This window comes from Podarcis erhardii, assembly GCF_964252035.2.
Source record: "Podarcis erhardii genome assembly, chromosome: 2".
Lineage (NCBI taxonomy): Eukaryota > Metazoa > Chordata > Lepidosauria > Squamata > Lacertidae > Podarcis > Podarcis erhardii.
In genome coordinates, this window is record NC_138498.1 from 49,804,803 (window position 1) to 49,827,872 (window position 23,070).

Genomic DNA, 23,070 nt, shown 5'->3' on the forward strand with positions numbered 1-23,070 from the left:
TTGCCCCTCATCTTCAAATCTGCTCCAGATGGTTGGGGGACACTCTACAACTGATTTAACAGTGTTGTGATGGGAGGTGGAGACCTTTACTGTGCAAGAAAAATCCTTGTGCTGATGGAAGAAGAGACATAAGGCTACATTGAATTTCACCCTGGCATCTATCTTTATGTAGCCATACCAGGCCACGCATGAAGAAGGGAGTTAGCAAAAAAACCCACCAAAGAATATTTAGGGAAAAACTCTAAAGGGCAGGAGGAGAAAACAGCTATGCAATAACCTAGTTGCCCAGAATGTTCAGAGAATGACAAAAAGAAGAAATTTGGCAACAGTGTGGGAGAATGACAGAATGACTAGAAGAAACAACAACAACAACAACAACAACAACAACAACAACAACTTATTATTTGTACCCCACCCATCTGGCTGGGCTTCCCCAGCCACTCTGGGTGGCTTCCACAGAGACCGAAAATACACTAAAATGTCACACATTAAAAACTTCCCTGAACAGGGCTGCCTTAAGATGTCTTCTGAATGTCAGGTAGTTGTTTATCGCTTTGACATCTGATGGGAGGGTGTTATAAAGTAACGTTTTGGTGTGGACCAGAAAGGGACTTGTTGAAACAATCTCATTGTTTCAACAAGTCCCTTTCTGGACCACACCAAAACGTTACTTTAATGTGTCCTGACAAACAGAAGGCAGCTGCCCATCTACTCCAGTGTTGAAATTAAATAATTTAAGACAGCAAGTGTATCCACACCGTGAAAACCTCCAAAATAAGAGAGGAGTAGTGACTTAAACAGTCAAATCAGATATAAGTTTGCTCTGTGAGCACAGAATGGCTCATTGCAGGCAGGGGAGAAGGAAGATTGGCAGTACAGCTGGAACTGAAGAGTAGTAGTCCATCCTGCAGCATGGGTGAAACAGACTGCTGTGTAACAACACCAGGCTCTCTAAAGCACAGATACTACTGTTTGTTCATGATGCTGTATCTTTAATACTGAAGCATTCTATTGTTCAGACCCTCCTTGTTCAGATCCTGTAGTTCCCACTCTCTTTGATAGGGTCCTGGTTTTATCATGGCTGCAGTCCTCATTTTATCCTTTTCTCAGTGGTGTCTCAATGTTCCTCCATTATTCTGCCTCCACATTTCCGACCTGGTCAGGCTAATGGAATAACAGCGAAACTGCTGCATGGCCTTTCCCCAACAATACATGTTTCTCGGTATAAAACGGAAAAATACAAATCCTGCCAGGCATGGGGAAAAGTATACTTTTGTCTTTTATGGCTGAAGAATGAACATTTGGGAAAGCATCACAACGGGAGAAGTAAGGCATCTCTTGTACATAACCTTTTCCCTAAAATCTTCAAGTCTTATACTGTAGAGTTAACCATGTGGTATGCAAAATAAGGCTAGTACAAAGCCCACAAGCTGTTTAAAAACAATAGAAGGACAACTAAACAGAATCTTGTTTAAAAGCAGGCCAACAATATAATGAAATATGTACCCGTTTTTCAGCTGGTGGCGATGGATGGGTAGGTGTTGCTCCTAAAACGGTGCTGTAATACATGTCACCATTAAAAAGGATGGAACATGAAGCGGCACCTCATTAACTGATCTTACCATCTTGGGAGGAACACATGGTGTCTAGAAGCTGTGTGATTTGCTTAGCATGTAGTGGTGGTAGTAACCATAGTCCCCTTACGTTCCTATTTGCTTGTGTTTGCTGTCATTGCCCTGTCAGCAAGGCGCCCGGTGTTGTCCCTCCTCTACATAAAAGCATCACTTTCATTTAGCGTAAGAGCCTCGTTGAGGACAGTGCACAGAAAAAGAGGAAGGAAGCTGAGTGATTGTGAGAAGAGCAAAGCTCCCTGCTGCAACTGCAGCAGTAGACAAACTTGCCTTGCAATTCACTTGACTCCATCCTTGAACATTACTGGGATTTTATCCGGTACCAAACAGCTGTTCTCCTGAATCAAGGCTACCCTAGCCTGCTGGACTTGTTGGCTATGACTCCTTGGCAAAAAACCGATAAGAAGATTGGAGTGGGTATGTATCATGCAAGCTCCTCTCTGGGGTTTTCCTCCTCTGCAGGATGTGGGGAGAAGTGCTGCAATGCACGAAGATAAATCAACTTGGTCAGCAAAAAACCCCAAAAATTGAAACAACAAAATAGCTGTTTTGTGCCTTGTCTGATGGGTCTATGCTGAACACGCACATAAGAAGGTTTCATTGATCCTTGCTTCCAATCAATCTTTGCCTAGTGCTGTTTCCCTATTCTTGTGGAAAGTCCTGTGGAACTAACTAAATTTGAAGCTGTAAACTATAAAAACAACCCTTTGTCTTGCGATAACCAAACTGGAATCTTAGACATTCGAGTTCTTCTTAGACATTGACTCAGTTATGCAAGTTGTCCTCTTACTGGCTCTGTAATAAACAGGAAATGGAAAGGGAGCAAGCACATTTTCAGAAACAAACTATATGTACTGTGCTCCTGAGACTTTTGTTTTACTGGTTATGGGTGTGATCTTTGGCCGCATCATGCAGTCACCTAGCTGGGTCTTGTCAGTGCTTAAAAATCCCATGTTGAATTACATGATGGAACAAAAGGCAGGAAATAAATGTGCTAAATAACTGAACTTGTACTTATGTGTTGTGTAGATTGTTTAGTCCACTGCTTTTAAAATCTTCTTGTTGAGATTGTTCATTCATTTTCCAGTGGTAATATAATTATAACCCACAGTAAACTACCAACTAATTACCATGAACTGTGCTGGGTTAGGAGACTTTCATGTGAGAAATCATTAAATGAGTGAACATGGCCAAAACTTAAACATTCAACCCCATTTTGAAACTTAGGAAAGGCCGTAGCTCAGTGCATGCAAAAGGTCCCAAGTTCAATCTTCTGGTAGGCTAGAGGAGACTCCCGTTTGAGCCATTGCCAATCTGTAGACAATACAAACCTAGCTGGATTGATTGACTGTCTAAGTCAGCTGTGTATGTTCCTGTGGTGATGACAGGGCAATCTACACATTCTGATTTGCTTGATGTTGTATGAAATTATTTGGAATTCTGGAAGAAATGCCAGAAGCAAAATACAATTGAGTTTCAGTGCAATGATATAGTAATATTGCAAAATTATTCAAAACTCATACTAAGCTTGGTAGATGGCTCCTTTTGCAAAACTAAAGAACCAGGATACTGACTTCTCTCTTGTGAATGGTCAGAAGTCTCTTGCTGCCTTCTGAAAAGATTCTTGGGCCCAGTGCTTGAATTACTCTGGAAAAATACTACCACATACAAAATACATAGCATCTACCATTGTCTGTATATGTACTGAATATATTTTATAATTCTACTAGTACATAGTTCATATCTCTAAAGAGCATATAATTTATGAGCAATCCTGCACTAACTATGGAAGATGAATCCTAGTCATCTTAAGGTTTTACAATTGCAGTAAAACAAAGGTGGAGCCTTTAATGTGTTGATACAAATAATTTAATTGATGGTGCTCAAGAGAAATGAATAGAGCCAACAGTCACAAGAAATTTTATTTTCGTCAGGTAAAATCCAGTTATGTCTGCATCTTACTTACACAAATGGGGACTTCAGCTCACTCTTCTCCCCACTGAGCCCCCGGAAGACCTGGAACTCTACTTGTGTGGCATATGTTTTTCCACTTGGTCTTCCTTTAGACCTAGAGTAGACCCACAAATTGTGCTAGTTTCATCATTAAGACCAGATGCCAAGATTTGCTAAACCACACAATTTCGATAGTCAATAGGGGTAAATGTCAACAAGCACCAATTACAATTCTTGCAGCTGTTACAGTCCATAGAGGATTTAATGGTCAGGCTGAATTGCATTTTTAAATATACACTTCAGATTTAGCTGTAAGGAATATTGATGGTTCTGCTTATAATGGCAATGATTTGGGAGTTTTAATCTTTTTTTTAAAAAAAAACTAACTTTTTTCACATTATCACCACATATGTTAATGGAGCATTCTTCCAAAAGAGATTTGACAGGCACCCTCACTTTTGACTTTCAAGAATCGCCTGAAGACCTTTCTAGCTGTTTCTTTTTTTATTATTTTTACTAGCCAGTCACTTTAATTATTATCTATATTGTTTTTAATGGCGCTTCGTATTGTACACCACCCTGCTTTCATAAAATGTTGGTATAGATATTCTTTTATAAATGAATTAAAAATAAATAGGAAGTGAGCAGCACATTTCTCACACTACAGTGGTACCTCGGAAGTCGAACGGGATCCGTTCTGGAAGTCTGTTTGACTTCCAAAATGTTTGGAAACCAAGGCGTGGCTTCTGATTGGCTGCAGGAAGCTCCAGAAGCCATGGAAGCTGCGTCGGACATTCAGGTTCCAAAGAATGTTCGCAAAACGGAACACTCACTTCCGGGTTTGCAGCGTTCGGGAGCCAAAATGTTAGACTCGCAACGCGTTCGGGATCCAAGGTACGACTGTATAGGTATCTTTTTGCTAAATGCTGTGGTGTTAGATAAATAAAGTATGACACTTTAAAATGATTTTCATTTAAGTGGAGGCAAGTGTTGGAAAAGTTGGATTTTTTTTTTAGGGCTGAGCAACTAAGGAGACTTCAAGAGTTTGAACTGGAATATAGGTGGCTAACCTATGATTCTCCAGCTGTTACTGGGAGTTGGCAATTAGCTGGAAGGCCACATGTTAGTCACCCCCAAATTAGAAAACGGCTGTCCTGACTGTATATACTTGATTTGTTTGTTAAGTCCATGGAAACATTCCAAAAGTTCACACTGAAACCAGGCCAGGACTCTGAAAGTTTAGTTGTTTTTCTTTTCCCTGTTAGCATCATTGATTCTCCTCCAGGAGCTTTAAAAACATGATAATGAAGCAAGCATGGATCACAAGCAAGTGCCACAAAAGGAAGTTGTGAGACTTCAACTATGGTTTATATATTCAATCCAGGACAGCGCTGAAAAAGTAATGTGAATCAGGTTTCATCTGCAGAGGTCCCATTCTTGTCCCTCTTCTATTTTTTTTGAGGGGTGTGTGGGGTGGGGAGATAGTATTAATGGATTGTAATGCAGAGGGCGACGGTTGGATTTGCTTCCCGCCAGACATGCAAATTAAAGAAAAGCCATTTCTTTCCAAGAAAATGTCTGAATTCCACCTCCCCCTGTACAAAATGGAAGAGCACTTTGAAGAAATTTCTACACATATTCTCTACCGTTTTTGTTGTGGTGGAAGCTGTCCCCCCCCTTCCTCCCCCGGTGAATGATGCTGTGTAATGATGCTGGGCCCAGGACACTGTGGAGCATGAAAAATGGGGATCAAGCTGCCAATACATTTGTGGTTGTTATCACTTGGAGAGGCAGAAAAAGAAAAGGTGCTATACTCTGCATGCGAAAATTGGACAATATCTCACCACCCCTGGATAAATTTGAAGGACCCCACCCTCATTATCTTGTCTACAAATAGAGGAGAGAGTTTTGATAGGCTATCTGCTTCAATACAAATACAGTGGTACCTCGGGTTAAGTACCTGAAACTGTACCTCGGGTTAAGTGCCTGAAACTGTTCTTAACCTGAAGCACCACTTTAGCTAATGGGGCCTCCTGCTGCTGCCGCACCACCGGAGCACAATTGTTATGGGCTTGCTATCATATTTCTGTGAACAAGACTGTGACAATACCTTGCCAAAATGTTGAACTTGACAAAGGTAGTTTTAACAGCCCTCAATAGGGTCTAATGGTTGGGAGATTGCTTAGTGATGGAGGACTACTCTAAAATGGTCAGAGAAAGGGACATGGGCATACCTTCTCCCACAGCTCCCATAAACTAGGTTTCTCTGTGTAAAGAACAACAGAAATTGCAGTTGTGAGTAGGAGACTAAGGCAGACTGTGAGAGAAACAGAGTGGTCTGAGTTCAGTTTTGGGGGCTTTAGTTAAAACAAAATAAAAAAATTCCTTCCAGTAGCACCTTAAAGACCAACTAAGTTAGTTCTTGGTATGAGCTTTTGTGTGCATGCACACTTCTTCAGACACTTTGTGCATGCACACGAAAGCTCATACCAAGAACTAACTTAGTTGGTCTTTAAGGTTCTACTGGAAGGAATTTTTTTATTTTGTTTTGACTATGGCAGACCAACACGGCTACCTAGCTGTATTTGGGGGCTTTGTAAGCTAGCAGCACTGGGTGAGTGGGCAAGTGTTCCTTGCTACAGATCTGATGTAGGGTTGCTGTTTAAGCTGTCCATGACCACCTCTGCTCAACCTACCTATCAATGAATTCTACAAATTTGTAAGTAAATGTTACAAAGCACCTTATGTATCCAGTGATCCCTCCTTCCAAATGAAATCAAACCCAGGCAGTTCTCACTGCTCAGGGAAGTGGGACACACATAGCCACAACATGTGCTAACCAATAGTAAAATCAGCTGTGGCATCTTAAGGATCAGTAAATACAGTGTGCCATGAGCTTTCATGGCCCGGAAAAGTGTTGTTTTCAGCTGGCAGACATACACACAAGCACCTCTGCCAACTCAGGATGACACTTCCAAGTATTTGACAAGTGGCACTGGACTGCAGAAGCTTACGCCACAATGCATTTCTTTGACCTTCAGGTGCCACAGAACCTGTTGCTTTTTACTACAATAGACATCCAGCTGGGAATTGTTAACTGATAGGAGTTTTAATGGGTCCTACCTCCTCTTTGGGATTCAGGAATTTGTTTATAGTGCTCTGTATATCTTGGCTCCAACAAAACATGCATGTTCCTGCTTTATTCCCCCTTTCCCTTTTTTTAAGTAAAGAAAAGAAACAGGACCTTTGTACTTTCAAATGACTTTAAGCTGTAAGTTTCCACTTACTCAGAAAACATCAAGCTTGCAAAACCACTTCCTTTGTCAGTTGGTTGATGTCACCATACTAACCCTTTGTAAAAAGAAAAAAGAAAAAAAAGGTACCACTGGGAAGCAATGCAGTATTATGTTAACACAACCGTGCGCTGAACTTTTAGGGGGTTTTTTCTTTAAATGAGCACGACGAGTAGTGATGGCTTAAAGGACAGAATGCACCCCCCTCCCCTTCATCTGGTTTTTGAAAGCTTCTTTTAAATGCCAAAATCCATAGGAAATAATTTAGTTGTTGGTATTTATTATTGTTGTTGTTTTGTTTCCAGGACAGCTAACAATAAAGGTATAGCTTTTTTTAAAAAAAAAAAAGTACAGTGTGACAAGTCAGTATTTGTTTGATTCTCATTTGTCTTAGATTGCTACCCAAATATTGGATCATGGAAATACATTATCTGCATATTCTAGCAAATCCCTCAACTGTCCTGATTAAATCGGGAATCGTGTTATGGGGGCTGTGCTCTCACGTGGAAACATGGCACCATATGGGGCACATTCTGGTTTCCGTGGCAACATGTTGGAGGGTATGGACTAGCAGTGTGCAAGTATCTGTATACCTTTATAGGTGGTCAAAAGGCCATACCCAGAAGTCAGAAGTACTTTTAAAGTGTTTTTGAGAGGAAGAAAGAGAACCTTAAGGTAAACTCTCCTCAGCTACAGCCAGCTGCGAGGTTGGAGAAGGAATGGTGAGGAAGAACAGAACAAAAATGGAAGACAAAGTGATGTAAAAGCTAAAGTACTTAAATATTAAACACTTTTAGGTTGTTATTCATGAAACTGACCATTTTGTGGAAGGGTCACTGTTTTAACTTAAGAAGAATGGAATACAATGTATCACAAGAACAGCTTAATAAAACATGGCTATAGAAATTGTATTGAGCTGGTACCATGATTAGAACAAAATTACATCAAATACTCTGGATATCTGAATCTGGGTCACAGGGTATGTTTAGAGTTCTAAAAGGGGCGGCCAAATGTGAGAACAAAATGCACTAAAGTTTTGTTTTTAATTGTTGCTGAGATATACTGTTTTTGTTTTGTTTTGTGGCTGCTATAACTTGAAACAGCCTTCTGTGGCTTTTTCTGTATTTTGGCCAAAAGCACTGGAAAGAATGCCAAGAATGATTTCTGAATGGCAGCGAATTAGGGGGACAAGAGGAGAACTCAGAACAATTTGAAGCTATTAAGTGTGTTCAGGACTTCAGTAAATTGACGCTTTAAGGCTATTCTGCCCAAGCCAATTTATTTAAGATTGAAGGCCCAATTCTCACTTTGGAACAAGTCTAATTCTCACTCCTATCTTCCAAGTTGATTTAATAAAAATTGCAGATTTGCTTTACAAATGGTATTATGCTTTGGCTTAGACAAGCGTACTTGACAGTACATCGGCTTGTATCCAAAAGTGCTGTTTCACAAGCAGAAAGCACATCAGCTCAACCAGTGCAAGGTTAATACCGGCTTTGAGGCAGGCTGCCAATAACTAGGGATGCTGTATTATTTGGAGTTTATATGGTTTTATTCCTATAATTGTTTTATAATTGTTTATGAAGTATTTCATTACCCTTTGTTTACTGCTCTGGAGTTTTCAAAACAAAATGTTTTGAAAAATAAAAGCAGTTTTGAGAAATAAAACAGTAAACAAATTAAAAAGGTAGCTCTCTGATCCCTCCTCCTCAGGTGCAAGTCTCTCTTAGTGTGTGGTTAGAAAACAGTCTATAAAGATTGCCACACTCTTTAGTTGCTTTATTTTGGAGACATATTACTTCAGCTTGCTATCTGCATATATTTCTTATGATTGATATTTCAGGTGTGAATTTCCAATTTCCACATTTTATGGACATGTCTTTTGCAAGTGAGGCAGAGAACTGAACCTTCATATTCAGTTTATTTAATATTTATTGCTGTGCTTCTATTTAAAATAATGTTGACTCTCAAAATAATCTTTATAATCCCATATTAAGTTGGATCACATGCAATGCTAAGATATAGCAGGGCTGCCATACGTCCTGATTTTCCAGGACATTCTTGTAGCATTTACTAAAAAAACTCAACAACTTTCGGGTTGTCTTGGATCTTACTTTTTGAAGTATGGCAACTCTAAGCTATAGTTTGGTGTTACATGCATGAGCTTTAAAGGTTGGGCCTTCCTTTCTGATATGGCTGTTTCGAAGAAATCAGAAGATTTTGCTTTCTCTTTCAACTGTCATTACTTTATTATGCCCAAAGTCAGACAGACTGTAGCTAGTCTTAACTATGGTTTAGGAAAGCAAGGCAATTTCAAACTGGAGTTGGTGATTCTGGTTTGTCTTTTTAAAGCGTACTTTACACTAACCACAGTTCTTTGTTCGGATCTAGCAAGCTTCCATATTTCTTGTCACTGCACCAAAGGAGGAAAAGGGAGTGGGTAGCAAGCAAGCAAGTTCAAGGCTTGCCCCCATAGCACCAAATTGTGGTTTAGCATCTTGTCTGAAACACAGCTCTTGTGTTTAAAATGTTAATTTGATTGAATACATAACAGCTTATTCTGTATTTTCACAGCTTTAGTTGAAGGAGTGTTATTTTTTATGTAAATAAGTATATAGGTAATTTTTTATTTTGTCTACTGCGTCCACCCCTTGGTGCTGATGTAGTACATGTTGTTGATACTATTTCTGTTGTCTGTTTAACCGTAATAAAGATTGATTGAGTGATTGTATTTTCACAGCAATATCCAATTTCAGAGCTGCAAGAGTACCACAGCTATCTCTGCATATTGGTGACGTAGTCCATATACTGGAAGACTGTGAAGGTGAGAAATAATTTTTGGTCTGTATCTTGCATCATCACATTGAGTTATGAGCTCATTGGAGAGAAAAAATATCCTGAGACAATGCTTATATTACTGTTGTCTTGAAACATGCAGCCATCATGCCTGCATATTTAGAAGCATATTTGTTCACTGAGTGCATTTTTGGTGAATTAATGAGACATTAATGAGATTTTACTCTTATCCAGATGTGACTTACCTTCTTACACTGAAACTGTGATGTCTGTATTATGAATACAATGATATTAATTATTAGGTGAAACTTGTTTAACTTGCCTCTTTTTTTTCCTCCTTGTGGGTTTTATGTGTGGGTTTTGTGGTAAAACCATCAGAACTAACATAAGCAGAACAACACTTCTTAATAAATAAAAACAGCCTTAATTCTGCTAGTGGTTTTGGTTAAATGATAACCAGAAATGTTTTATCCATAGCTGTAGCCATAAAACAGGCTTTGTAGTTTTTTGTAATGTGGCAGTATTACAAACAACTATGTTTGTGGAGAGAGATACCAACATATGAACTCAAATAAACATGATTTTTAAAAATACGATATATTAACTATGAAACAGAGGGAGACCTTCTGGTGCTCTTGTGCCCATGCAGCATGTGCACACTGAAATATTCAGTGTGACTGAGAGGCTGAGGAGCTGCAGTACTTACTCCATTTGATTCTCTAGTTTGACTGCAATTGCACATGTTTGTTTAGTTAATGAGTCTTTCACATTGCCTGTTTTTCCAAAGCTTAGTTTGCTTTCCAAATGATATTGCCCAATGCCTCTGTAGCTTAACAAGAGTCTAGGATAGGGTGGCCAAACAAAGTATGGTTAAGCAAGGTTGTTGGGTTCAGGCATGGCACCAAAATCATAGGTAAAGCAAGCTATGGCTGGTATGCTGGCAAAAAACCATGGCTTCTCATCATTGTTGCCAGAAAAGAAACCATGCTTAATCTGCTAGGCTAGGTTCGGACAAATCATATTTAGGCTAAACAAACCAAGGTTTAGTTATATGTCTGAACCAAACCAATATTTAATTTGCTCTGGGCTTTTCTTAGTAGTGTTGTATAATTTTAACCATCTGGGGGGTTTTTTAATTAAAAACTTTTGTGTTGTAACCCACTCTGGGTTCAGTAGTAGGATAGTGAGAAACAAACAAACAATCTCCATGGAACGGCCATGTTCTCCATCTGTTTGAAAGGTGGATGAGAAGCAGGAGAGTGACCTCCTTCCTTGTCCTTCACTCTTCAACCAAGTAGCACCTGTGGTGGTAGTTCCATGCAGCAGCAAAAGTAGGTTTCCCTTATTATCTTGAGGAAAAAAATGTGATTTTGCTCTGTTCCTTTTTAATTCAGAGATTTTTTTTTCTTATTCATTCTCAAGGGATGGCATTCTTTCAGGGGTTATAAAGCTTGAGAAAATGCAACTTTTGGATTTCATAAATGCACTGTTAACATGTGAAGGTTGTGTGCTCAGAAATGAAACACAAAACTGCTGGACTGAAAGCCAGTACTGGGAAAAAAATAATGAGATGGCACAGTTGATCTGAACAAAGGTGGACAGCCCCAGAGAGATGTTCTGTAGGTTTATGTCACAGATGAGATTAGCGCAGATATGAAAAAGTTACTCAATGTGTTTATAACATATTTCTTACCAGAAGAGGTCTCTCTTGAGCTACAAACATTGACCTGAGAGCCTTAAAAAGCATTTTCTTCAAAATATAGTTACAGTGGTACCTCTGGTTAAGAACTTAATTTGTTCCGGAGGTCCGTTCGTAACCTGAAATCGTTCTTAACCTGAGGTACCACTATGGCTAATGGGGCCTCCCACTGCCGCCACACGATTTCTGTTGTCATCCTGAGGTAAAGTTCATAACCTGAGGTACTACTTCTGGGTTAGCGGAGTCTGTAACCTGAAGTGTCTGTAACCCAAGGTGTCTGTAACCCGAGGTACCACTGTATTTCAGGGAGAGTTAACTGACACCCCATAAGCAGCATTATGTCTGCAGGGTGTTTTCTTTTCTTTTCTGCCTTGGGTCCTGTGATTCACACATCATACCTTGATTGCCTCATCCTGTGAAGGATGTACTCAGTGGTGTACTTAGAAAACTTTCCACTCTAGATTTAATTTTGTTGTGGAGGGACCATTTTTAGATGGTAATGTGTATTACGCTGCTTGCTTCAAAATCTGATAAGGCAACTCTAGTGTGTTTGGAAGCCCTGGAAATCCCTTCCCTATTCTCCAGAATTGCCTCAGCTTCCACTTCTGACAGTTACCAAAGATGGATGAGTGTCTGGGTTCCTTATTTTGTTTTTTTGACCACTTGCCAGCGAGCTTCCAGGTTCAAAGAGGGACAAGCTAGGATGCCAAACAGGGGAAGTGAGGCACTTCTGATCATGCTGAACTGTCTCACAACAGTAAGAGTTCCTAGCAGCCGAAAGTTAACATCTAATGTTTGCCTTTTAGCAACTGTTCTCCAGGCCTGTGCAGAGCTTGTCTGAGGCCTGGGGTGGGAGTCTTGTTCTTGGCGTGACAGTGTTAAGTCCAGCAGGCCATGGATGAGGCCTCACCGGCATGCTTATAGCCCTCTGAGGCTTGGGGGCAAGTATATCTGGCTGCCCCCACTCTGCACAGGCCTGACAATCTAAGTGATTAGCACTTTTAATGGCCTAACCCTATAGTGTTAAAGTCTGACCAAACATGGCCTTTTGGGGCTTTAAGTGTGCCTTGACACAATAATTAATACTGGTTGCTAAGGGAAATGCTTGAGCTTTTTCCCATAGCAGAGAAGATCTGGCTATGCTGCAACATGGCTGTACAGCAGAGCTTCCGCCGTGTCCTGGATGCTGTCGGTGAAGCTATGCTTAGGCTCAGGTGGCTTTTCCCTCTAGGAAATGACTGTCAAAGCAATTCTGGCTCCCACTGGTAGATTATAGTCTAGTCCGACAGGCCTGCAAGGCAAAGCAACCTCTGAAAAGGATGCTGTTGTGCCTCCTGACTGGAGGACTGAACAAGACATGAAAGCTATAATCAGAGCATTGGGGGGGGGGATCAGCTAGGAGAGAAGTAACATTGCTGCTCGCCCCTCAACCCAGATTATTTTGGCATGTTGCCCTCTCCCCTTCACTATATATACAATGTGGTTACACGTGAAGGAGAGAAAATTTGGGGGAATTTTAGGTAAGAAAAAAGGTAAGCGGGGAGCATGAAAGAGTTGCATTATATTATGCATACAGTGTGTGGAGAAAGTGGACACAGATAATTTTTTCTCCCTGTCATCATACTGAACCCCGGGGTTCCCAATGAAACTGAGTATTGAGAGATTCAGGGCAGAAGTACCGGTACTTCATACAGGACACATAGTTAAACAGTGGTTTTTTCTTTCATAAGATGTAGTCATGGGCACCAACTCAGCCTTTTGAGGGGATTAGACAAATTCATGGAGGATAAGGTTATCCATGGCTCTGAGTCTGGATGGCTATATATTACTTCCGGGGCAAGATCAAACTCCAATGCTCTTCTAAAATCTTTAAAAAGGCAGATTTGGTTCATAAAAGGGATTTATGGCATGAACCCATCACTGGTGATTTTTAGAAGAACTCTTTAGATTTTTTAAAATTTGCACCCACTTCCTTTTTGTTACTTGGTGTGTCTTCATTAAGTTGTGTCCTGAGGATTTACTGCTCATCAGAGGGTGTAATGTGGATTTTAACCTTATTCTTTTTATATTGCTATGCTAATTGTGTAAATTTTGTGTGCCTCCTTGCTTGGGCAATTGCCCTGAAAGGCATTTATGAATACTTTATTATGAACAAAGAAACAAACACAAATACATAAATACATAAATACATACATACATACATACCAGTGATCCTCTTTCAACACAATTTAATCTATGCATACCAGGAAGTAAACTGCACTATGTTCAGTGGGACTTACTCTCATGTAATCATGCATAGGATTGCTACCCTAGTTTTGCAGAAATTGAACGAATTGGCTCAATTTGGACATTGAAAAACATATAATAAGTAACTACGGTTTTGCTTTGACTTTTAGGTTGGTACAAAGGATACATTGTAAGACATAAAGGGGTAGAGGTAAGATTATTCTTATTGACTTTATTCTTTTTTTGTTGTTCATTATCTGTTTGATTATTTTTTTTTGTAATAGACTATTATTTTATTCTTTCTTTTTAAGTGTGTGGAGTTTAATCCTGAGAAGAGTCACTGAATCTATGTCAGTGGTCAATATTTCAATAAGGAAATGAATGTTTTTGTACTATGAGAAAGGTAGATTAAATAACAAATAATGGATTGACCCGCGTCCAACTAGTCGTATACACTGAAGGGATCATGTGTATCACAAATTGCAGTGCCCTTTAGCTAATTGAAACTGATGTAGCTGTTAAAAGCAAATTATGATATAGCACAAGATAAAAGTTGAAGATCCTAATAGGTTGGCTGAAGCCTAGGGACATACCTGAAATCTTTGAGCCAAATCATTTATTTATTTATTTTCACCAGGTTTTTTAACTACACTTTCATTTAAGCACCCTTGAGGCATCTCACAACACCATAGTATAAATCACAAAAGTAAAAATACAACCATGACAATGAAAACGTAGTCATAACAGCAACAGCAGTATGATAAGACATCTTTGTCCACAGGTAGAACACCATAGCCTCTAAGGAAAAAAATGCCTGCCTAAAATGGAGTACATTAGAACCAGTACTTTGATTGGATCAAGTCATGCCCTTCTGCAAATGGAAGGTCTTCCTGTTTTCATAAGGGATTCTGATCTAACAGTGCCTCTTTCAGAGCTATTTTGCAGCTCTATAGCTGTGTATCTTCTAGTTCAGCTTTACCCTATTACTAACTGGCATCCCTTTATTCCTGCAGTGCCTAAGTTCCAGCTGACATCTGACTGTGTGCCTTTGTTTTTTACAAAACAAATTCCTTCCAGTAGCACCTTAAAGACCAACTAAGTCAGTTCTTGGTATGAGCTTTCGTGTGCATGCACACGAAAGCTCATACCAAGAACTGACTTAGTTGGTCTTTAAGGTGCTACTGGAAGGAATTTGTTTTGTTTTGACTATGGCAGACCAACACGGCTACCTATCTGTAACTTTGTTTTTTACATTTAACAACCACTTCTTAAGTTGCTTTGTTCCCTTTGGTTTTCCCCCATTGACTCTGCCCATTAGGCTTATCCCCACATGACAGTGAACGTAGCTGTAAGTACAAATGATTGTGTGAAAGAGCGTAGACTTGATTTGTACAGCTCAGTTATTGTGTACACAGACACTACATTTGTTGAATTTAACACATAAGCACCCCTTTTCATTTCCCGTTTCCTTCTTCTCTTATGTGCCGATTTAAATATTTCCCTTTCCCCTCCCTTCACTGACTAGCATTGGCATGAACATCCTGGTTTGTTTAAACTTGAATTCCCCTCAGTTTAGATGAAATAGTGAGCTCAGGTTTAATGTCAGGATAATCCAGGATCTGAGTGACATTTCAGTTTTTCAGCTTGACTGCTGATCACAAGAGGATATGTGTATCATGTGTTGTATTAAAGAGAAGATTCACAAATGGATCTTAGACTACATGTTCCATCAACATGATTAGCAATCACGTGGTTAGCAAAAAAAATTAAATATGAAGCAGGATATGATGGTCACTGCAACACTCTGGGAGAGAAGGTTTAAGACTCCTCTCTCCAGCTGCAATCTCAGCAAAACCACCCCACTACATGGTAATAAGCATTAGGAAAAAATTCTCTGTGGCACCAAGGCTTCAGCTACCTATCCTCTCAGGCTGTGGTGCTGATCAGAATTGTGGTCTCCTTCACTGGCCTGGTATTTAATTTTTAAGAACCTAGCGTGTGACTGCTAATCCTCCTGTGTAACTGAATGTGTTGTTAGGCCACCAGACCCATGGCTTGTAGACAGAACCATGACAAAGATACTTTAATACATAAACTCCTCTTGAGCCTCGTAGGTATTATAAAATATTATATGAATGGAGATGCTACCTTGAATGTTTGTACTTTGGTGAAGTCAATGGTTTCTTTAGATGGAGACTACTTCTCCATTTTCTCCAGTATTATCTCTTCCAGCTAGCAGTGGCTTTGAGGCCTCAGGCAGAGCTCTTTCAAATAACTGGCTTTTTGAAACATTTAGCAAGAGAGGGCTCTGGCTGAATCTGCATAGCTGTCAACTTTTCCCTTTTCTTGCGAGGAATCCTATTTGGAATAAGGGAATTTCCCTTTAAAAAAGGGAAACGTTGACAGCTATGTGAATCTGGGACTTTCTGCTTGCAAAGCTTGTGGTCTACCACTCAGTCAAAGAAAAAGCTGGTGTATGGAACCAACACTTGAGTCAGGCATCAAGAAATAGTTGAGGATGAAGAAAATAGGTGGACGTTCATTTGCAGTGGACAGGACTCTATGAGCAACCCTGGTAATGTATGAACTTGATCTGATGCCCTTCAGATGTTTTGGCTGGCTGGAGCTGCTGGGAGTTGTAGTCTAAAACATCTGGAAAACAGGCTGGGAAAAGTGGCAAATGGTTAATAATTTAACTCCGTACATAGTAGTTGCAGCTACATGAGAATAAAACTCACCAGAGTTTTATTCCAGAACCTCTATATATCAACCTTCTTTTGGTCCTTTTAATTTGTCATAGAAGAAATGTTCAGTACAATATAACAAATGTGCTTTCCCCCTTCTTCTTCCATTAGGGAATATTTCCAAAATCTTTTATCCACATCAAAGAACTTTCTGTTGAGAAAAAAAGGTATTTCATTGAGATAATTCTTTTGAGGTATATGTCAGCGGATGGGAGTATTATAGCTAAAATCACCCATGTGATTGATGCTGAACAGCTTGGCGAAATAATTTCTGTAACTAATGCTTGAAAGGGTCCTTTGCTAAGAGTGATCCTTATCGTCTGATGGGAAAAGCTAGAATGTGCACACCCAGTAGCTGATAGGCAAAAGATTTGTAAGGTGCCCTTTCCTAATGACAAGGAGGGTGAGGGGTGCTTGTGGGTGGTGTTGTCAGTCAGGTAACAGTCTGGCATAGTAGGACCCTGGACTGTTCCAAGTTAGCAACTTGATTCAGTGTTATCTGCAACCAGGGCTGGCCCACCTATGAGGCAAGGTGAAGTAACTGCCTCAAGTGGCAGGATCCACAGGGGCAGCAGATCCAACCGCCAAGAAATGCCCGCTGTTGCTGCCACTACACTACCCCCTTGATCCCAATGTGGAACTTTACCCCCTCCCCCCATTCCCCCCTTCTTTGAAAGGTTGGAGATGCCATTTTGTTGTTCATTTCAGGTGCCAAAATTATTATTATTTATTAAATGTGTATACCACCATTCATTTGTAGATCTCAGGGTGGTTCACGGCATAAAAATACAAGAAAGTGTCTCCGAGACTTATGTCCCTCTTAGCCAGACTAACCCCCTTTGCTTCTGCCTCCTTCCTGAAGAATGGAGAGCCTTAAAGGGGTAGTCTTTTGGTCTGGAGCCTAATACTCCACCTCCTTCCTGTCAGTTCCCTCTGGTGTGCTGTGCTGGCACGAGTGAGGTCCTTGGTGTAGAGGGACTTTCTCACAGAGGAAATCAGCCTGGCCTGAGTTTGTGTGTGGCTGTTTTTGAGGGCTTCTAGTTCAGGAATGTGAGGTTTAAGAGGCTCCAAGCTGATTGGCTCAGCCTTGGTGTTAGGCCTGGGTCCATCTGTGTCCATCTAGCACCCCCTGTGTATTTTACCATTGATCCTTCTGATCTGGCTGACCGTTCCTTCTCTGGGCTGGATTCTGGGCTGCTGATCAGGGTGGGAATCATGCCATTAAACCATTGTTTATCCTTTTGTTCAGAAATGCAGAAAATGTAATACCTGCTGAGATTCCTTTGGTGCAAGAGGTTACCTGCACACTTTGGGAATGGGGCAATATCTGGAAACAGCTCTATGTGGTAAGCAATCCCTCTCGTAGGTCTATTACTTCAAGTATTTTAAACAAAAAGTACCTCAGATGAATAAAATTATTGATTGCAGGCAAAGACGACGTTAACAGGGTTAGGTGCTATGTTAGCCATATTGTGTAGGCTTAATTATGGATATGCCAGGTGTTTAAGACAGTGTTTTGTCTTTCATTTCATGAAAAGAACACTCCTTTGAAAGAGACTATAAAGAATCAATCCCTTCATTGAAGAGTTTGCTCTTTTGTTAAAAGCCTGCCAGTATAATTCCACTTTGAGTTTTATGCTCTTTCAGTCTCTGACTGACCTTTAATACGCAATGCAGAAATGTGCTCACAGTAGGAGGTTGAAGGCACCTGTAATTCAGAACCTACTACTTTTTGCTTATGGGGAAAAGCTGCTATTATATATTTCTAAACAACTTGTCTATTTTTAATGTGTTCCGACAGCCTACCTAATTCAAAGAAAGGGACTTTTGCATGCCAAAGGACAGCACTACTGCACAGTGTATTTAAACCTTAACTGGAAGTGCCATTATTATAAATAGCCTCTCTATACTGCGGGTTTTAGTTGCCACAATTAGCACATCTGGTGGAAGCAGTGTGACTCAGTGGCTATAGCACTCTGTCAAAGGCACAAATAAGAAACCTAAAAGCTTTTTTTCCCTCTTCTAGCTGAATTTCACCAAATAAAAGATCCATCACACACACAAAGCCAAATTTTTGGCGGGGGGGGGGGCGAGAATCATTGCAGTGGGTGTGGTACTGCAGGGGACCCCATGTTCCACTTAGGCCATGCAATACTATTTCTTCCCTTGGTGTGGTGAGGTGTGACCTAGCCCACCTTTTTCTGATTGGCAAGCTTGGCATGATGGGGTTTAAGCTGTGCTGAGTGTAAGGGCGGAATAGGAACATAGGAAGTGGCCTTACAGTGAGTCAGGCCAAAAGCCCATCTAGCTTAGCATTGTCAGCACTGACTTGTAGTGACCATTCAGGGCTTCAGGCATGGAGTCCTTCCGAACCCCAGCTGAGGAAGCCAGGGATTCAGCTGGAGACCTGTGTATGCAAAGCAGATGCTCTAGCAGTGAGCTGTGACCCTTCCCTGTGGGCTACACCCACAATCCTGGGGAAACAGGCTTGCCCTTGTTACCTCCAATTTTCGCTGTTGTATCCCATCTCTCTGTCACCCTGTAGCATGAATAATATGCACCAAGCCTTTGTAAAAATGATAACATTGGTTTTATATGCACTGATTGGTTTGTAGCTTTCAAAAGTAGGATAGTTTTGCTTTAATACCAGAGCAAAGATCCTTATTTTTCTGCAGTCCAATAATTGTTTAATCCCTGGAATAAAAGAAAATAGTATTTGAAATTTCAGATAAGTTGACAACTGAAATGTGTTACATGTTTCAGGCAAACAAGAAGGACCGGTTTCGACAAGTACAATCTATGATGTGCGAGTTAATGGAGTGGAGGTCTCAGCTTCTCTCAGGGACACTGCCCAAAGATGAGCTCAAAGAACTGAAGCAAAAAGTCACTTCCAAAATTGACTATGGCAACAAGTAAGTTCTCTAGTTCTGGCTTACGGCTACTGATCAGTTCAAGTCAGTGCTGCAAGCTGGGATATTTCAGAAATGTTAACAATGATTGAGTTGGGTTTACTATTGCTTTCAAAAATGAACTCATAAAATCATAGTGATGTCATATTGTTCTAGGCAGGCATTTTTTTATTTAGATGTGTTTGTGTTTAATTTTAAAGTGTTTTCATTCTTAAGATTTTTCACAAGGCCTGTCAACCAGTATATATAAATTTGAACACCTGATGTGCTGTATTGTTTCATGGGGATGTAGACATTTTAAAAGTGATTCCTAAATGCATATTAAAGGATAACATATTTAAATATCTAAAGACAAGCATGAGCTTCAGATTATTTAAATGCTAAGTGACTTGGAAAGGTATGCTTCTATAAGGTGGTTGATATGAGCTCTAAAAAACAAATAAGGTTACTGATGTTATTTCCTCTTTATGCTTACAGGATACTAGAGCTAGATCTGATAGTTAGAGATGAGGATGGGAATATCTTGGATCCAGAGAAGACCAGTGTCATCAGCCTCTTTCATGCTCATGCTGAAGCTACTAACAAAATCACAGAACGGATTAAAGAAGAGATGGTATGAAGTTTACACACCCATTTCTGTGCTTTCAAGTAGAAGTTTCCTTTCTCATAGTAGGAAGGTTATTACATGAGAACCTTATCCTTTTCTGGTTTTAGCCAGTGAAAGCTTTTTCATCACCAGATTGTGTACATTGAGAATGTTTTGTATAAAGTGCCGTTACTATGTACTGTATTGTTAATCTTTTATTTAAGTTTTCAGCTGCAAAGGATACCCCAATTAGCACAGAACACTGCTATAGAGACAAAAGAGAATTCAAAGTCTGATATGGTGACAAATAAGATTTCAAAAAGTTAGGTGCTTATCTCTTGCTTCCTGCTCTCCAAGATCATTCCTTTTAGCCAGCCAAGTAGCCTTATTTTGCATTTGGAACTTACTTGATCATCTGTTGGTGTGTTAAAAAGCTTCAGTCCTCTTGAAGCAATAGCTTTCCAGGCTCATTATTACAGAAGCAGCAATTGCCCGGTGACCTGCTTCCACTGATGAAGACCTCTGTCAGAAGAACAGAAAGGGAGACCATCTCTAGTTTTTCATCACGTCCCCCCCTAGCAACCCCTCCAAATCTATTATGGAGGATTGAGGGGACCTTCTGGAGCAGGGAATTGCCACCCTCCTTGTTCCTCTAATGGATGTTTTGCACTGGAGGAGGAACACCCATTGGGTGCCACCCATTGGATTCTCAAAATATTCACAAAAGCAGTGCATCAATTCTTGAATTTGAAAGCAAAGGTTAAATCTGCACCTAATAAATATAGTGGTTCAAGTTGTGTACTGTGGCCAAAATGATGCATTACTGTGAAACCTAACACAGAGGAGGAGGCAGGTTCTAGGTGTAGTTTGGATAACTTATGATTCTTATGATTTGTTCATATACAGTCAAAGGATGAATCTGATTATGGGACCTACTCCAGAAGCTCTTCATCACCCACTCACAGTCTTTACGTTTTCGTGAGGAATTTTGTCTGCAGAATAGGAGAAGATGCAGAACTTTTCATGTCACTCTATGATCCCCAGAAGCAGACAGTTATAAGGTATGCTGCTGTTTTGCTGGTGTGAGGTGTCAATCTTCCTTGCCAAGCTGACAAGTGTTTTTAGGATAAATGTGTGATGTCTAAGAATGATCTCTTGAAAATGAAAACACACACACATTTCACAGCTTAAAGAGATTGCAAATTGTCAGGTACTTTAAATAGACTTTCACACTATCAATGAGAATCTCTGCAATTGTAATTTCAGTGTTCATTAAGTGTTTTGGAACCCTAAGGGAGAGAACAGTAAAAGAATCGAAGACAGAATGAATATTCATACTATAAAAGAGAAGGGAAAAAGATAGAACAGAAAAGGAAAAAACCCAAAATGTCTACAATTAACCATTTTAAGTAGCTCTGGGAGGAAGAACAATATAAAATAAGCAATAAATAAATTATATTAGTATGGAATTCAATTGCATGATAAGCATGTTCCAAAATGTTAAGGAACGAGGTAATAGTTATTTATTACATATCTTTAAATGTGCAAAAATAAACTGAACAATGGAGCTTAGGTGAATGTACACTGAGTACACTGAGTACATTGAGAAGCTTCAAATGACTCTGGTGGCTTGCAGCATTTGAACTTATCCATGCTAGTGAATTCTTTGACAGAAGATTTGGAAGGTTTAGTAGAAGTAGTATACCAACCTAAAATACAGAGCCAGTAAGACAGCATGATATCTTGGAAACCACCATTCTTTATTGCTTAGATCCAGACTTTGCTCCTGCTGACTGGAGCATCTCCTGAGTGGAGCTGTGCTTTGGGGAAACCAGGCTATGAATCCAGGAACTGACCAGGATTGTTTCCTCTGAACCCATCCACAGGATCCAGTTATAAAATTTCACAACAATACTGAAGAAAGCTATACTCTTAAATATATAAAGTATTTGCTTTTATGCTATTGTAGAACTAAACACATTTGAGTGCTTTTTTTCTTATAGTCTGAGCTGCCTTGTGCATTCTTCTTTGAATTTGATCTCATTTTTGCACCCTTACTACTTTGGAAGTATTTCCAGGAAAGTGGCCTTTGAACCCCTTCTTAGTCTAAGATCCTGTGAATACTTAGCTAGAAATAAACTCCACTGAAGTTAACGGTATTTATGTCTCAGCAGCCATGTGTAGGATAAGACTAGAAGGAAGATACTTTTATGTCTCAAAACCATTAATGGGGCCTTAGCTGCTTATCCATTATAGCATTTTTTAAAGTGCAAACACAATATATTTTCCAACCTTATTTCTTGCTTAATTATCTAGACACCAGCCTTCATGGCATGCCATTATTTTGTCTTTAGAATGTGCTTGTCAAAAGCAAAGAATGGGGTATATATCTGAATAAGAGTCAATTTGTAGAAGTGGCATTGTCAGGTGTTCAGATTTGTGCAGAGCAATGTGTATTATATAATGCTATTTGCCAATTATGCTTTGTGAAGCTATTAGATGACCCAGTCATACAGAGTATAACATGATGTGTTCTTTTTAAACAGTGAAAATTACTTGGTGAGATGGGGGAGCAAAGGTTTTGTGAAAGAAATCGACAATTTCAACAATCTGAAGGTGGTTTTCACTGTGAGTAGCTTGTATCTTTACTATAGTACTTAACTGCCAGTGGCATTTTTCTGGAAAGCTTATCGAATCAAGCATTTTTCAAATTTTGTCACATCTCCAGGATGTTCTATATTTTAAAAATTGCTAGATTTTCAGGAGACAGGATAGAGTTTAGTCCTGATAGGTGGTCTGACTTAATATACCTAATATATGCAGAACTGTATGTGGCCCAGGTTGAGAGATGTCTTAGTCTGCAGCCCTATACAAATTTACCTGGAAGAAAATGAAAAATGTATAGGATCGTACTGTCAGTATGCTCATCAGCACAATGATAGACACATGACTATGTTTCTTTCTTTCTTTTTTGTTTCTGAAAAATTATTCAGTGTATTATCAGAAAACTAATGCTAAAATAATAAACAGCAACATTTCTTAGCCAGGATACATAGAGGAAACATTTCCACGCATCTGGAACATTAGTTCCAAGTCTAAATCCTTGGGGGTCTATGCTGTATTAAACTGCTTTGAATTCAACTTTGCTTTCAGCTCCATTTGCACTCTTCATCTCTTTCAGGATGAATAATATGCCATTGTATTTTGCTTACATTAGATACATGACCTAGTAG

The 23,070-nt window shown here is 39.7% G+C and overlaps 1 protein-coding gene across 4 annotated transcripts in view; it reads left to right on the forward strand.

The window, feature by feature from the left end:
• Nucleotides 1-1,580: 1,580 nt before the first annotated feature.
• Nucleotides 1,581-23,070, forward strand: part of DOCK2 (dedicator of cytokinesis 2) — a 249,904-nt gene continuing 228,414 nt past the window's right edge. The window contains exons 1-9 of one of the 4 annotated variants that reach the window (XM_081852013.1): nucleotides 1,581-2,048; nucleotides 9,618-9,701; nucleotides 13,769-13,809; nucleotides 16,454-16,509; nucleotides 17,592-17,688; nucleotides 19,106-19,254; nucleotides 19,729-19,864; nucleotides 20,744-20,898; nucleotides 22,384-22,465. In XM_081852013.1, coding sequence (XP_081708139.1) covers nucleotides 2,009-2,048; nucleotides 9,618-9,701; nucleotides 13,769-13,809; nucleotides 16,454-16,509; nucleotides 17,592-17,688; nucleotides 19,106-19,254; nucleotides 19,729-19,864; nucleotides 20,744-20,898; nucleotides 22,384-22,465 — 840 coding nt within the window. In that variant the 5' untranslated portion in view covers nucleotides 1,581-2,008. Of the gene's footprint in view, nucleotides 2,049-9,617; nucleotides 9,702-12,424; nucleotides 12,587-12,834; nucleotides 12,905-13,768; nucleotides 13,810-16,453; nucleotides 16,510-17,591; nucleotides 17,689-19,105; nucleotides 19,255-19,728; nucleotides 19,865-20,743; nucleotides 20,899-22,383; nucleotides 22,466-23,070 lie in introns of those variants that run through there. The other 3 variants (XM_081852016.1, XM_081852014.1, XM_081852015.1) reach the window with 3 other exon arrangements.